Genomic DNA, 14,512 nt, shown 5'->3' with positions numbered 1-14,512 from the left:
ATTAGAAATCTCTCTCTTTCTCCCTAAATCCGATATGAAATTTCGAGAATTTCAAGAAAGAAGAAAAAAAGAAAAAAGAAAGAGAAGAAAAAAACGTGGAAGATAGAAAGAGAAACTTTTCGATAAGGTAAATCCAGGTAAAACAGAAATATTTATGAACTGACAGAACATGATTCGCTTTTTCCTTCGTTTCGAATTTATAATTTCCTTATGATACGATATTGCTTCCTTACGTATGTTGCAACAATCTATGGTGTTGCTATATTTCAACTTTCAAATATTACCTATCGTACCACCATTTATTTATATATGCATGTAAATATCTATGTATATAAAATGGTAATATAATTCTCATTTTAATACTTGCGAACAATTCTCATTGTTATATTTTATCGAATTTCTCTACCGAAAGTCCGTGATATTTTTCGAAAAACGGGACGATTTTTTTAAATCCCTTGCATCATCAATATAATACACCATAACATCGATCCTAAAAGCATACGAGTAAAATTCATTTAATGAAAACTTCAATGCGATCGGATTCAAATATTTATTTTACGATTGAATATCGTATCATCTGTTAGTTTATAATCCTCAGGATAATAATCCTTTCGTGTGAATGAATTTTTCTCAAAATTGATAAAAAAAAAAAGAAAAAAAAAAGAAAAAAAAAAAGAAAAAATTTAATATCGATGTTGTTGGCATCGTATTAATAGTCAGTTGATAACAACGATCGATTTACATCGTTGCACGATACTTCTCGGAATCGTACAATTACATTCGAATCATTTTTTCATACTGTCTCTCACAAAGGAATTATATACGTTCCACGATCATGCAACATGAATCATGGTACATGTTTGCGTTTCAGTCGACTCGTGGTCCAACTTATACACATACATATATATATATATATATATATACACCGTTAATTTCAGCGAATATAGACACGTAGAGAGTAGAAGAATGCAAAAGGGAAAAGATTTTCGAATGTAATAGACCATTGATAATACCAGCTTGCATAATAATCGTTCCGATTAGGAAACACTGGTAAAGTATTTGCTTATTAATCTTATTACTATCTATAATATATCTGTCATATTATCTATAAACATAATTATCTATAATATAACGTAATATAATAATAAATATCAATATCGAGATTCATTTAGGAAGAAAAAGAAAAAGGATATTTAATTAAGAAACGATATAATTAATACAAAATTAATTCACAAAGATAATTTCATTTCTTTTATTAATTAATGTCAAAGGAATCAATTTTCAAATGGAGAAAAAAAAAAAGCATTTCACGAGAGTATTTTTTTATTCTTTTGCGAAATGTTAATACACGTACCACCATGTGGATCGAAATTGCGAGGAGTCTTTTTTTCACAATGAACAGGAACGAAGTAAATAGGTATGCAAATTTCAGTAGAGTGCGGTACCTCTGAAAAAGAAGAAAGAAAGAAAGAAAGAAAAAAAGAAAGACAAAAGAATCGTATAGCCGTCTCACGGTTTAATAAAGGCCGAATAACAGGTTGCACGATTAATGCAGAATGCGATTACTTTCACTTTTTATGAGTGGCAACCTCTTTCGACAAACTCCAACATAGTTCTCTCATAATCGGATAAAACGATAGGGTTGGTAGGGATAGTGGATATAAACCTATGTCTATTGGTAAGAAGATAATAAACTTCTAGAGAAGAGAATTAATTGCATCGGCAGATTTATCAACTGAACTAATAATTGACGAAGATATAATTAGATAAACACAATACGTATGATTTATTTTCATGATTATAAACATTTGTCACTTCGAGAATATCGATATTTTTTTTCTGTTAATCTTGTGAAAAATATATCTGTAACGTAAGAGAAAGAGAGAGAAAGAGAGAGAGAGAGAGAGAGAGAGAGAGAGAGAGAGCCAAACGATAACTACTAAATTTTCATTTCACGTATAGCTATACACTATACATAGAAAGATATTGTAGAAGAATCAAAAAGTTTGACGTATGCATGATGAACCATAATAAAAAGGTTCATGACAGGTAACTTTAAAAAAAGATGCGATATGTTGTAAAGGAGTCGAATATTTTTCTAAAATTGTTACAGAGAAAGCATAAAACGTATACAACGAACGAACATTATACTCGCAAATGATTTAGCGTCATTTTCAACGGATGTATTATGATCTAATCCGTAGGATACATTAATCAAACCTTTTATATGAAATACCGGTTACGCAAACTTCGGTTGATTTACTCACACGAGGAGTAATTGTGGTTACATGCATGAACTCTTGGATCCTTTCTCAAGGAAATAAGATAATTATTTCATTGGAGAAGTAGAAAGGGGGAGATACGATCGGTCGAGTTGGTGGTACGAATCGAGCGTAGCGAATATCTTTCGACTACGAAAGATATCATCGTAGAGTACTCATTAACGCGTTTATTACTTGTGCGTGTCCCTTTCTACTTATTCCTTTTCTCCTTAAGCTATATATGTGTATGTCTATGTGTATGTACGTTCTTCTTAGGAAAAGAAGAAACAAAAGGCCGGATAGAAAGCGATAATATTTACAATGCAATTAAGACTCGTTAGAAAAGCTACGCAGGACAATTTAAACGTTTCGTCTTTCGTTGAGCCGTTAATTAAACATTTAAACATTCTCTCGTCCTTTTCTACTTTTTTCTTTTTCTTCATTTCTTGTTTTTTTGGGGGGGGGGGGGGGGGGGGGGGGGAAGGGGGGAGGGAGTATGCCGGGAAAGAGAGGAGGGGGTTTTATTTTTTTTTTCCTCATTTTTTTTCCTCGTCTCTTTTTCTCCCCTTTCCTTCTTCCTTTTTCCTTTTGTCCTTTTTTCTTCTTTTTTTCTTTCTTTCTTTTTTTTCTTCTTTTTTTCTTTTTTTTTTTTTTCTTGTTTTCACGCACCATTGAAAGAAGTCTCGGAGCATCTTTTCTTAAAGAAACACGCCATGTACATATATTCCGTCGAGATATTAATTACGTTGGAATTTCACGTTACTTTACCTGGAAAACGATTTAACGAGCAGGTGCCAGAACCAAGCACCTTGCAACATGCTTGTGTTTTATATCGCTTGCAAATCAAACCTTTTCAACGTTTAATATTCGTCCCCGGCCGCAAGTATTCTTGACTTTCGTGCCTTCTTGATCAAGCTAAATTATACGCACGTTTTTGGAACGACTTTGTAACGTCGAACTTTCAACGATCAGTTCGATCGAATGTGATTTACGATTCGTCTCGAGGTAAGGAACGCTCAATCTTATCTTACACGAGAGAAAACGCTATAAAGCAATACAAAATGTTCATACGTATGTACGTTTATGCATATATACATTCTTAAGTGATACACGAGTAAATATTTGCAAGGATCGTAATACAAAAAAAAAAAAAAGAAAAAAGAAAAAAAAAGAAAGAAAAAGAATTTTTTTTTTTTTCCCAAAGAGTTTCAAAGAAATTATAAAGTATTAGAATAACAGAGCCCACCTGTACATCGTTGAATATATCGAGAGTAGCCTCTGGCATTTTGATGTCCGTATACTCCACCATCCTCACCATCTTTGTTTTGTTTGTTTTTCCCTTTTCCTTCTCTTTCTCTACCTACTTTACACTCTTGTTATCTTCCCTTTCTCTCTCTCTCTCTCTCTCTCTCCCTCTTTCTTTCTCTTTCTTTCTCTCTTTATCTCTCTTTTTCTTTATTCTTTTCTTCTTCTTGTCGCCTTTCGAGAAGATTTTAAATAAATTTTTATTATCCGTCTTCTTTAATTGCACGTTTCGTTAATTGCTCGATGTTTTCTACCGCCAACGATCGACGTAACGTCGAGAATGTATCAGGAAAAGATAAGCATCGCTTCTTCCCTCTTCTTTCATTCTCGCTAACGATCACGAAACAACGACATAGCTAACTTTCACAATCTTTGATCGATAAATGATCATTTCTTGGTCACCACAGAACGTCACCGGAGAACGTTCGATTTTCGACTTCGATATTTTGAATAAAAAAAGTTATGAAAAAATAATAATCCGTCTATCAAACTTTTCATTTTTCCCTTAATACGCCTTAATAACAAATTTATCAAGATAAGCTGCAAGATGGACAACGATTGTTCCTACTAACGAATTAATGGAAAAAATAAATTGATAAAATGTTTTTGCCATATTGTTTCATAGAGTTTTTGAAGTATTTTTATACGTCATGATTTATATCGTTAGTTAAAGAAATGTGGCTGTCAATCTGGAAAAAAAAAAGAAAAGAAAAGGAAAAAAAAAAAGAAAAAAAGAAAAAAACAAAAGGAAAACAGAAAAAAGAAAAAAACAAATTTCATTGACAATTAATCGATTTCACCGGTCGGTCTCTGCTAACGCTTTAATGGACTTTTCTGATTTCGACTTTCAAATTAAAGCTTAAACTCTTTGAACCGTTCGATCACGCGTTTGGTTATTTTCTCCTTTAGTAAATGATACAACAAATCGTAAAAATTAAGGACGAAAGTCTATATGACTTATTTAATATTAGAAACGAATAATAGATACATTTCAAATTGTTAAATATTGGAATAAATATTGGAATAATTTGGAAATCTTTTGGTAGAGAAAAAAAACAAAAAAAAAAGAAGCAAAAAAAAAAAAAAGAAAAGGAAAAAAGATAAAAAGAAAGTGTTTATCTACAATTCGAAATTAATGATCCTAATTAATAAGTTAATTTACGATCGAGAATAAAAATAAATCGGATGATCGCATAGAAAAAAAAAAAAGAAAAAAGAAATCATAGGCTATCTATATTTCTCCTTTTTTTTTTTATTATTTAAACGATCCGATCATCGAAACGAACGCTTTTCTCTTCTTCTCCTCTCTCCGTCATCGTTCACTGTCACTCTCAGGCGTCCGTGAGAGATCAAGTAGAACAGCAATACTTTCTCACGTAGCAAACGTCCGTAACCTGCAGTTAACGATTCAAGAGCTCGTTGCGCTCTACGCGGTGACAGGTGGAATCTTTCGGAAGGTAAGAACGATTTAATCAATGTCACTGTGAAATATAACGTCGGGAAGAAGCTATGATAAAAATAATAAATAAACACGTTAGAGTTTGCATCCATTCGAAATCAGACACGCATTAGTTCGGTCTTGAACATTTTTTCTCGGTACACGGCTAATCTCGTTTTCAAAATTATTAAACGAATATCGAAGAACGATGAATAGCGATAACGATTTAATGAACGTTTTAAATATACATAAATCTCGAAGGAAATGAGCCATATTAGTACGAGATAGAAAGAGAAAGAGAGAAAAAAGAGAGAGAGAGAGAGAGAGAGAGAGAGAGAGAGAGATAACGAAGCGTGGACAGATGCTCTATATTTAATTTGAAGAAATGACATTTCTCATAATCTCGAAATGTCGAAAATGAATTCCTCGTTATTCAGTATCATCTCACATAAAATTCCATATGATACTTGAGTTGATATATTCTTGATAATGGTTAGACGATCACGTTGCAAGTGCTATGACATTTTCGTGATTCGCGACGAATCTCGTCCTTTGAGAATCTCAACCCGAGATATACCGAACGTGCATGGCATTTAATTTAACCCTTTACTTCCTTACTTTTCCGCTTTCTAATATCGATAAAATAAAGATAACCTATTATTCTCCCGACGGATTTATTTCTTATTTTCCTTTATATTTTCTATTTTCTCTTTCTTCTTTACTCTTACGGTAAGAATATACAAGCAGGAATAGCGATGAGCAAGATCTCAGAATAACGTGGTTTTCCACTATCCCGTAATCCTCATTAAACTATGACTCATGGGAGAAAAGTAGATATACAGGGTGAACGATATAACTTGATCCATCGTAATTTAAAATAATTTGTTTAACAATTTTTATTATTGATAAAATTCATAAACATTTTTTTCCTTATTTTACATGATCTATTACAAAGTAGCAAAAGTCAAACTTTGTAAACTTTCTATCTTAATTTTCGAATAATATAAATTAACGAGATAAATAAAATCGATCAAATTGTATAGTTCACCCTATATATATATTTAATTCAGTCCGCGTGACTCCTTCGCGATTCTGTTCACGATTTCTCGCGAGTCGTATAATCTGAAGATTCGTTCGACTCCCACGTGACTTTTCAAAACGAAGCGGACGAGGAAGAGATTATTCGAGAAATTCAAAAATTTCTCTTTAGATTAATGCAAAAACGAAAGAGGAAGAAGTAGCTTTCTCGTCTCGTGCGCGAGGACGCTTTTGATTTATCGACCGATCGATCGATTTATACGCGACGATCGCGTGCGGCCCAAGAAAGAGAGAGAGAAAGAGAGAGAAAGAGAGAAAGAGAAAGAGACTTGTTCTTGGCTTCCAGCAGATCGAAATCGGCTTCTCTTCTCTCTTTTACTCTCATTGTTGAGCAGTTAACGGAGAACAGATCGGATAACCCCGCGGCATAGATCACTTGCAATGATGCATACCTGCCGACGTGATTTCATCGACGACCTAAATCGCTCTATCGACTCTTCTCGAACTATTAACAAGTATCTTTTCCAATCTGGAAACGTTCCTTCAAAGTCTGTTCTTAAAACGCAGTTAACGTATTAAAAAATTATTCCTATGAACGTTAGAATACTTTGGATATTTATATGGATATTTATATGGATATTTATATTCGCATATATAAATTTTGAACAAAATTATTATTAAAATGGAGAAGATCTATATTTTGATATTTTTAAATTAATAAAAAAAAAAAATTAATGATAACTTTCAATAAATAAACATTTACAAAGCATACAATTCCAAAGAGAAATATTCTCTAAGTAAAATTTCAATTATAAACTATTTATTGGCTCCAAGGTTCGTCCTGTTATATTTTATATATATAAAAAAAAAAAAAAAAAAAAAAGGATTCCTTTAATAACTATCATCGATATCTATCATAAAAGTAATACGTATTACGTGATACTTCGATTCTCGATAAGAGTAGAATCGTAGAAACAAACCGGTGAAACGAAACCTGATCGAAATGGGAAACATACCATGACTAGAATCGTGTAATGAATAAATAATGTTTCTATTAAATTCTGGAAAAATAGTGAGTACAGTTGTTGAATGCAACGAGTTAATTCAAATGTTCATCGTGCGATTGGAATTCCATTTTTTTTTTTTTAAATCTCCTTCGAAAATATCGTCGATATGATAACGTTATCGTTGTTGAAATTAAAACAGAAATAGTAACGGCAGGTCAACGCACTAGAAATTGATTTCACTATGAACGCCAACACAAAGAAATGAAATCCACTGACAATGATAATGAAAAATGACGCGCACTCATCTATAGAACGAGAGCATTTGACTTTCACTGCACTTGCCAAACGCATTAATTGCCACCCACGCACGTAACTCGTTAGCCCTTGAATCAACGACATCAAATATATATATATATATATATATATATATATATATACAAATATATATATATATATGATATGTATATATATATATATATATATATATAGATTTCAAAAAATATTCGTTGATATTCTTGGAATATCGCGTGAACGAACTAACAGTGAATAAATGAAAAAGGATAAGTAAATAAATAAAAAAGAAAAGAAAAAAGAAAGAGAAAAAAAGAAAATCAAAAGAAACGATTCAAATAGAAATAATTTCCATGAGAAATAACTATATAATATGTCTCACATTACGGTAGAAAGGAACATCTTCATCTTACGCGTCGCTGACACACTCGCGACGAAAACGGCACTTGTCCGTAGACAGAGAGAAAAAAGAGACGAAGGATAGAAGAAGAAAAGAGAGAAAGAAGAAGAAGAAGAAGAAGACGAAGAAGAAGAATAAGAAGAAGAATAAGAAGAAATAGAAGTATAATAAGAAGAATAAGAAGAAACGTCAAGAAGACGTCGAAAGCTCCGCTCGTCGACTTTATCGGTGTTCCTTTCTCGAGGATCGAGCCGTCTCGTAGAACATAGAGTGGAACGAAGAGAGTAAACAAAGAAGAAAGAGTAGAAAGGAGAGAAAGGGATAGACTATAGTTGGCGATGAATAGAGTCACGCGTTATCGGGTGCAGGCTTACTCTCGCACGAGGTCTCGTCTCGCGCGTACGCTAAGTGCCGTGCGTGCGTAATAAGGCACTGAAGAGGCCTGCTGGCCCTACTCGTCTTCCCTACTACGTTCTTCCTCTTGGATGTAAAGAGAAGGAGTATGGGAACAGAGTAAGCAACAACGACCACGACTACAACAACGACAACGACAACGACAACGACGACGACGACGAAGACGACGACGACGACGACGACGACGAGGGGCCCGCGCGTGCGTCGCTTTCTCGATGCGTTTCTTTCTAACCAACGCGGCACATACAAAGAAACGTATACACGTACACGTACGTCACAAGGTCGACCGCGTTGTTCGAGAGCTCCCTACCTTCCTTTTCGACCCTCTTCTTCGTTCCATGGGCCCTCGAACGATCGGATCTCCCTCCCTTTTTTCTACTCCCTAGCGTACTCTGCTTCCGTCTACTCCTCTTAAGTTTTCGTATTTAGCGGACACTCGGTATATCGTCCTTCTTCGAAGAAATAATAAGAATAAGAAATAATGTTTCTGAATTGAAACGTACAATGAAGTTAATCGTTTGTTTTGAATTTGTAAAAAAAAAAAAATACTTAAATATACAGGTGACCGCAGGTTCTTTTTTTTTCTTTTTTCTTTTTTCTTTTTTTTTTAATGGAAAGTCGTAGGTATTTCTCCTTTTCTTTTTTTTTTTTTTGTGGGTCATATGAAAGTGGCTTTGAAGAATGTTCGAGATTATAATATATGAGGTAGGTATATTTTTGAAAAAAAATGTTTCCTCAAAAAATTTATCTTCTTTAGAATTCTCGACCTTTTTTGCATTTTTATTCGGAGAAATTTTGTATACGCACGCTCGGAACTCATGAAACTTTCATTTTTCATTCAAACGTACAGGACGTCGTGTCACTATAGAATACTTAGATAATTTTACAAGATATGGGAGTCGCTTTGGGTTTGTTCAACGGTATTCCGTTCGTTTTTAGCCAATACATTTCCTAATCGTGAAGGATCCAAAATCGTTTGCGGATGATACAGGGACCCTTCTGAGATTCCAAGAGTACAGGTCATCTTCTTAAGTTCCAAACCTTCAAGATACTATCGTGAAACGTGCTCCCGTTTATTTTTTGTGGAACATCCTACCGTTTGTTTGACGATCTCTAATACCGATGAGAGCCCTTATTATACATGGCCCTATATCAGTTATAAGACATATTTCAAAATATCAATGCAGAAGTATAAAAACTCCAAAGAAACTATTAAATGAATTTCTCTCATAAACTGATCTCTTCATCCATTATACGTCATGTTAACGTTAAGATTATTTTATTAATATATATATATATAAATGTTCATTATTTATAAAGTTATTACATCTTGTATATAAATATATGTATATGCAAAAGTGCATAAATGTATACTTCCTGAAACGCACAGATAGGATGCATAGCTGTATCTTTAAAGAATATGTGTCAGTCTGCTTTTAAACATTAAAAAATGAGATCGTAGCAAATATAATTGACAATGAGTCTATCATTTTGTATAATCCTTGTTCACATATATACATTATCAAATTATGCTCTAATAAATATATTTAATTATATATAATTTCTTGGTCTTTCTATTTCCCTTTCTCTCTTTCTCTCTCTCTCTCTCTCTCTCTCTCTTACTCTCTATCAGTTATCAAGATGAAAAAAGTTATGTGAGCAAGTAGAGAAGGAGGATAAAAGGAGATACGTATGGTATGCGATGATGATTTTTCGTAATCATCTCGGTTGCGTGATTAAGGGCGATTAGAAGAAACGTTAGAAGGTGTTTTAAAGTCACGCAATAATCTTGGGAGGAAGCGTTATTACTCACTCGGCACTCAGTGCCGTGTATGCTTTAATGATTGACATCCATTAGTCGCTTAAAAATCATCTCGAAGATGAAGAAGAAGAAGAAGAAGAAGAAGAAGAAGAAGAAGAGGGCTCGCTCGCGCGTGCCCTTGGGCTTGAGCTTTGAAAATGTGATTTGCATATATGCAAATAGGGAGCGTAAGCCTGGCGCCTAAGTGCCGGAGCGAATCGCCACTCGCACGAGCGAACCACTGCTGAGAGTGATCGTTCACCTCTATCTGAGGATTACGATAATGCAAAGACAAAAAGGATTCCATTTTGAGCCGGCGAGCAATCGCTCGAGGTTATCGCAACTTCGACTCGATAAATCCTCCGTAGAATGTACGCTCGAAGCTCTTTATAAAGAAGACTCGATGTTTCCTGTTCGAATGATTAATTCGTCATCCGAACCTGATATCAAATGTCGACGTAAACGAGTTCATTCGAGTGGTATAATTTCGTACAAATTTGATTACCTGTTTTATTCAGTTCGAATTATAACCCAACTACATACACCATTATCATCATTAATATTATCTACATGTATTATGGATTATATATTATTATCATACATATATTTTCAATGGTCTCATACTTCCTTATATTATTTAAATTTTGTCTCATCCTTCTAAAATTCTATATCCAAAGGATATTAATGAACGTGTATCAATTATCCATCCAATATCTCAAACATGTAATAACTAACATCGGTAAAGTAAAATATTACATAATATTATATAAATATACGACGTTGTTCTTCATATTATTAAAAAAAAAAAAAAAAAAAAAAGAACCTAAATGAGCATTCGTGTCGAAATTCTTTCTAATTTTCTAATCACCAGTATGTTCGTAAATTCATATTCTTCTCTTTCAATGCCGCAATCGATAAAATTCATCGTTTAGCGAGTCAAGATATACGAAGATACTGGGAGACCTGTTCATTCCTCAGAATCAAGTAAGCGAAACGAAGAAACTGAGCGTGAAAGGCTTTTTGCACGCGCGCGCACACGCGATCGTACGAGAAAGCGTCAGCACGCGCGTGGAATTACTCGTTCGAATGAATAAAGAGAAGTGATAAAGGAAGGACATTATTTGTATATAATAAAAATTTAAATATGATATATGTTTATATATATATAATAAAAAAATAAATAAATAAATAAATAAATAAATAAATAAATAATTATTCATTCTTCACGAAAAAAAAAAAGAAAAAAAAAAGCAGATATATGTATCTCTACATATCTCCAATTTTTTTCGTCAGGATTCATTTGTCAATTCATTATGAACTTACTTATTATGTGGAATACTTTTTATTGAAAACAATTTAAATACGTTTTTTTTTTAAAAGTTGAAAGAAAAGAACTTTTGAAAGGGAAAGAAGTTGCATTTCTTTTCCTTTCTTTTTTCTCTTTTCTTTATGGTACATCGACGTGTCATTTTATTTACCTAAAAAGATAAGCAGTACGTCGAAGCGATACCTCGTGCCACGACGATATAAGGAATCCTCATGCGGTGCTATTTAATAACGTTGCCAGCGCGATAATCGATAACACCCGGGGTAGAGGCTAACCGCGAAAGAGTTACGTACGAAAGGCTACGTGGCTAACGGAGTACGACTCAACTCACGAGTCTTGAGAGAAAGAGAGGGAAAAAGAGAGAAAGAGAGAAAGAGAAAGAGAGAGAGAGAGAGAGAGAGAGAGAGAGAGATAAAACGGAGAAATAAAGAAGCTGCCGGCATATATTTTTTATACACGTGCGCTTGAAAAGACGGAAGAGTCTGGAAGCTTGCTTGTTCGCTCGATGACGAAAAATAAGAAGAGAAATATAAAAAAAAAAAAAAAAAAAAAAAAAAAGAAGAAGAAGAAGAAAAAATAAAAATATAAAGGAAGAAAGAAAGAAAAATAAAAGAAATAGAAGAGTAACGCGATACGTTGTTCGAAGCACTCGAAGCGAATAACGAAGTAAACCGTAAGAAAAAAGAAAGAAGAAAAAGAAGGAAACACGAGGTAGGGTGGGCACACGGGGTGTGTTTATATCGCGGTAATTAAAGGTTAGCTCGATATGATATACCGAGATGCTTCTTTATAAATCTTCTCGCGTTACTTCTTGCCGCACTTTTTTCAACCTTTATTCCAGCCAATAATCAATTGTGCACGCGCGCACGTTTAAAGAAACTCTCTTTCTCTGTCTCTCTCTCTCTCTCTTTCTTTCTCTCATGCAAGTGCGACAAGATTTATCGTTTATTCCCTTCGTATAATAGTTTATACATGGATAACCAACCCTTCCATTTTTACGAAATTCTCTTTTCGACGTAGATATCTATGTTATAGTGTTTTTTGATTTGTACATTACAATAGACAGTATCATTGAATGATCACAGCGTTTATACATATATATACATATATATATATATATATATATATATATATGTGAAATTTTATATAAGAAATATATGAATACATTTAGATCATTAATGAAATAGTATATAATAATTATTATTATTTCGTAATAATTTTATATAATAAAAAATATTTTGTTACGTGTAATTTTTATTATTTATCATTTCATAAATAGAAATTTTGCGTAATAGAAATATTATATTCGTATGAATCTAAAATATTCTTCATTTGAATATCATCATCCATATGTCATGTAGAAAAGGAATCTCGAAGAAATGAAAGGTATACCCCCACCAGATGCTACGTGCTTGCATATGGGAAGAATGAGACAAAGAAATTCCTCCAGGAATGGTTCTCGCGCCACATGACGCACGACTCGGTCCGCATAGCGCGTTTAGAAAAATGATCCCGCACTCCAAGAGAAGTTCCTTAAGGCTAATCGGGTTTGAACATATCTACCGGATCTTTCCGTGAATAGTCATGAAAAGTGAACGAGTGGAAAATCCATTCGATACGATTCGATGCGCCGACGTGCAAGTAAATTTTATTGCTTTTATTATCGGCACGTCGTCTTCTATCCAAAAAGACTCGATTTGCTTTTGTCGGTTAAACTTATTTGAAATTTTACCAAATATTGTAGATCCTATTATCGTTATATAAGAGAAATAATTAATTTATCGACGTAACAACAAACGAAAGCACATTGATCTATATTCGATCGATTTAAAAACAATTTTATTTTTAATATTTCGAAATAATTTATCTTCGTTTTAAATTAAATAATCCCTTGATATATAACATTTTATGATTTTTCTTTTTTGTTTATGTTAAGAACAAAGATAGAAAATAATTATCGTTAGATAAGTAAAATAAAATGTCTAATTAATATGAAATTGCAAAAAGTTTTATGATTACGAGTTAATTAGAGTAGTAATTTTTAAACCACGCTTTGAATGAGACGAGCATTGTACGACTTCCTAGAAAAAGAAGAAAAAAAGAAAAAAAAAAAAATAAAAAAAAAATAAAAAATCGAGAAAACTTCCATTGTCACGCTAGAAATGTTTAATTGATAATGGAAAGTAATGAGAAAGTGCTCCTGTGAAAAATGAAGAGGTAAATGGTTGGCAGGTGGCTGGTGGAAAGGTGGGCGAGAAAATCGCAGTTTCGCACGTGCGCACGTCTGCTTCTCCACGGTCACGTGACTCACGCACAAGTTCGAAAGATCTTTCGCGGGAACGAGCAAACGTGTGCCGATCGCGTGCGAGCTCACAATCGTTACGTTCGGAACCATCGATCGAAAGAAGAGAGAAAAAGAGATAATGGTCCGAAAAAGATGAGTTTGCCAAAGAGAGAAAGAGAGAGAAATTGGAGTTCAAAAAATAAAAAAGAAAAAAAAACAAAAAAGGAAGAGTGAAAGGAAAAAAAGATATAAAATCGTACATGAAAATTACATGCCCTGTGGGAGTTATGCTTAAAAGGCCTTCAACGAAACACTGTCGTCAGTTAAAAGCTTCGTATATGTCAACGTCATGTTCATAACATATCGTAACTTTTATGTTATGTATGTACTATGTATATAGTGATAGAATGAAAGAGAGGAGTGTAGGAACATGATTTTCCTATAAAATTAGAGAAAAATCATAGCTCAATTATCCAATACAATGTCAAAGATTTTCTATCGTACTCGTGAAGTTCAACGAAATCTTAATCGTGAATTTATCAAATTCCTTCATGAATTTCATTGAATCCCTCGTATATATTTCGTGATATTTAAAATAGAAAAGGTGTTTGATAGGGAGAAATAGTTATGGTATATCTTTCGTCGATTATAATTTTTTTGTTCTGTTTCTTTTTTTTTTGTTTTCTTTTTTTTTCTAGTAAGGTAGAACGATAACGATTTTGCGGAATTTCATCTGGATTTGTACGATTAGTAATGATGAAACGATATATATACCAGGTACACATAATGTTAAATAAACATTTACCTTAGCTCTGACGAATTTCTTCGAAAGCGGTTCTGCCATAATAGGTAGACATCACTTCCCATAGGATTGGCACCGTTTCCGGTATTTTTCACAGCAACGCCGAAGACATCATCATAAAAAAAGAGCACATCCGATATCGAG

General features: G+C 33.4%; 1 protein-coding gene across 7 annotated transcripts in view; it reads right to left on the bottom strand.

Annotated features, from left to right (window-relative positions):
* The window catches only part of LOC118451580 (EGFR adapter protein), a 197,976-nt gene that overhangs the window by 181,326 nt on the left and 2,138 nt on the right, over positions 1-14,512 (bottom strand). For all 7 annotated transcript variants that reach the window (XM_085664632.1, XM_085664634.1, XM_035888288.2 and 4 more), the window contains one exon: positions 14,372-14,512. This exon is cut by the window's right edge. In XM_085664632.1, the coding sequence (XP_085520758.1) occupies positions 14,372-14,433 (62 nt within the window). In that variant the 5' untranslated portion in view covers positions 14,434-14,512. The remainder of the gene's footprint in view (positions 1-14,371) is intronic.

Source organism: Vespa mandarinia, chromosome 2 (assembly GCF_050613455.1).
Source record: "Vespa mandarinia isolate Hongniang chromosome 2, ASM5061345v1, whole genome shotgun sequence".
Lineage (NCBI taxonomy): Eukaryota > Metazoa > Arthropoda > Insecta > Hymenoptera > Vespidae > Vespa > Vespa mandarinia.
This window is presented reverse-complemented; position numbering and strand designations above follow the sequence as displayed.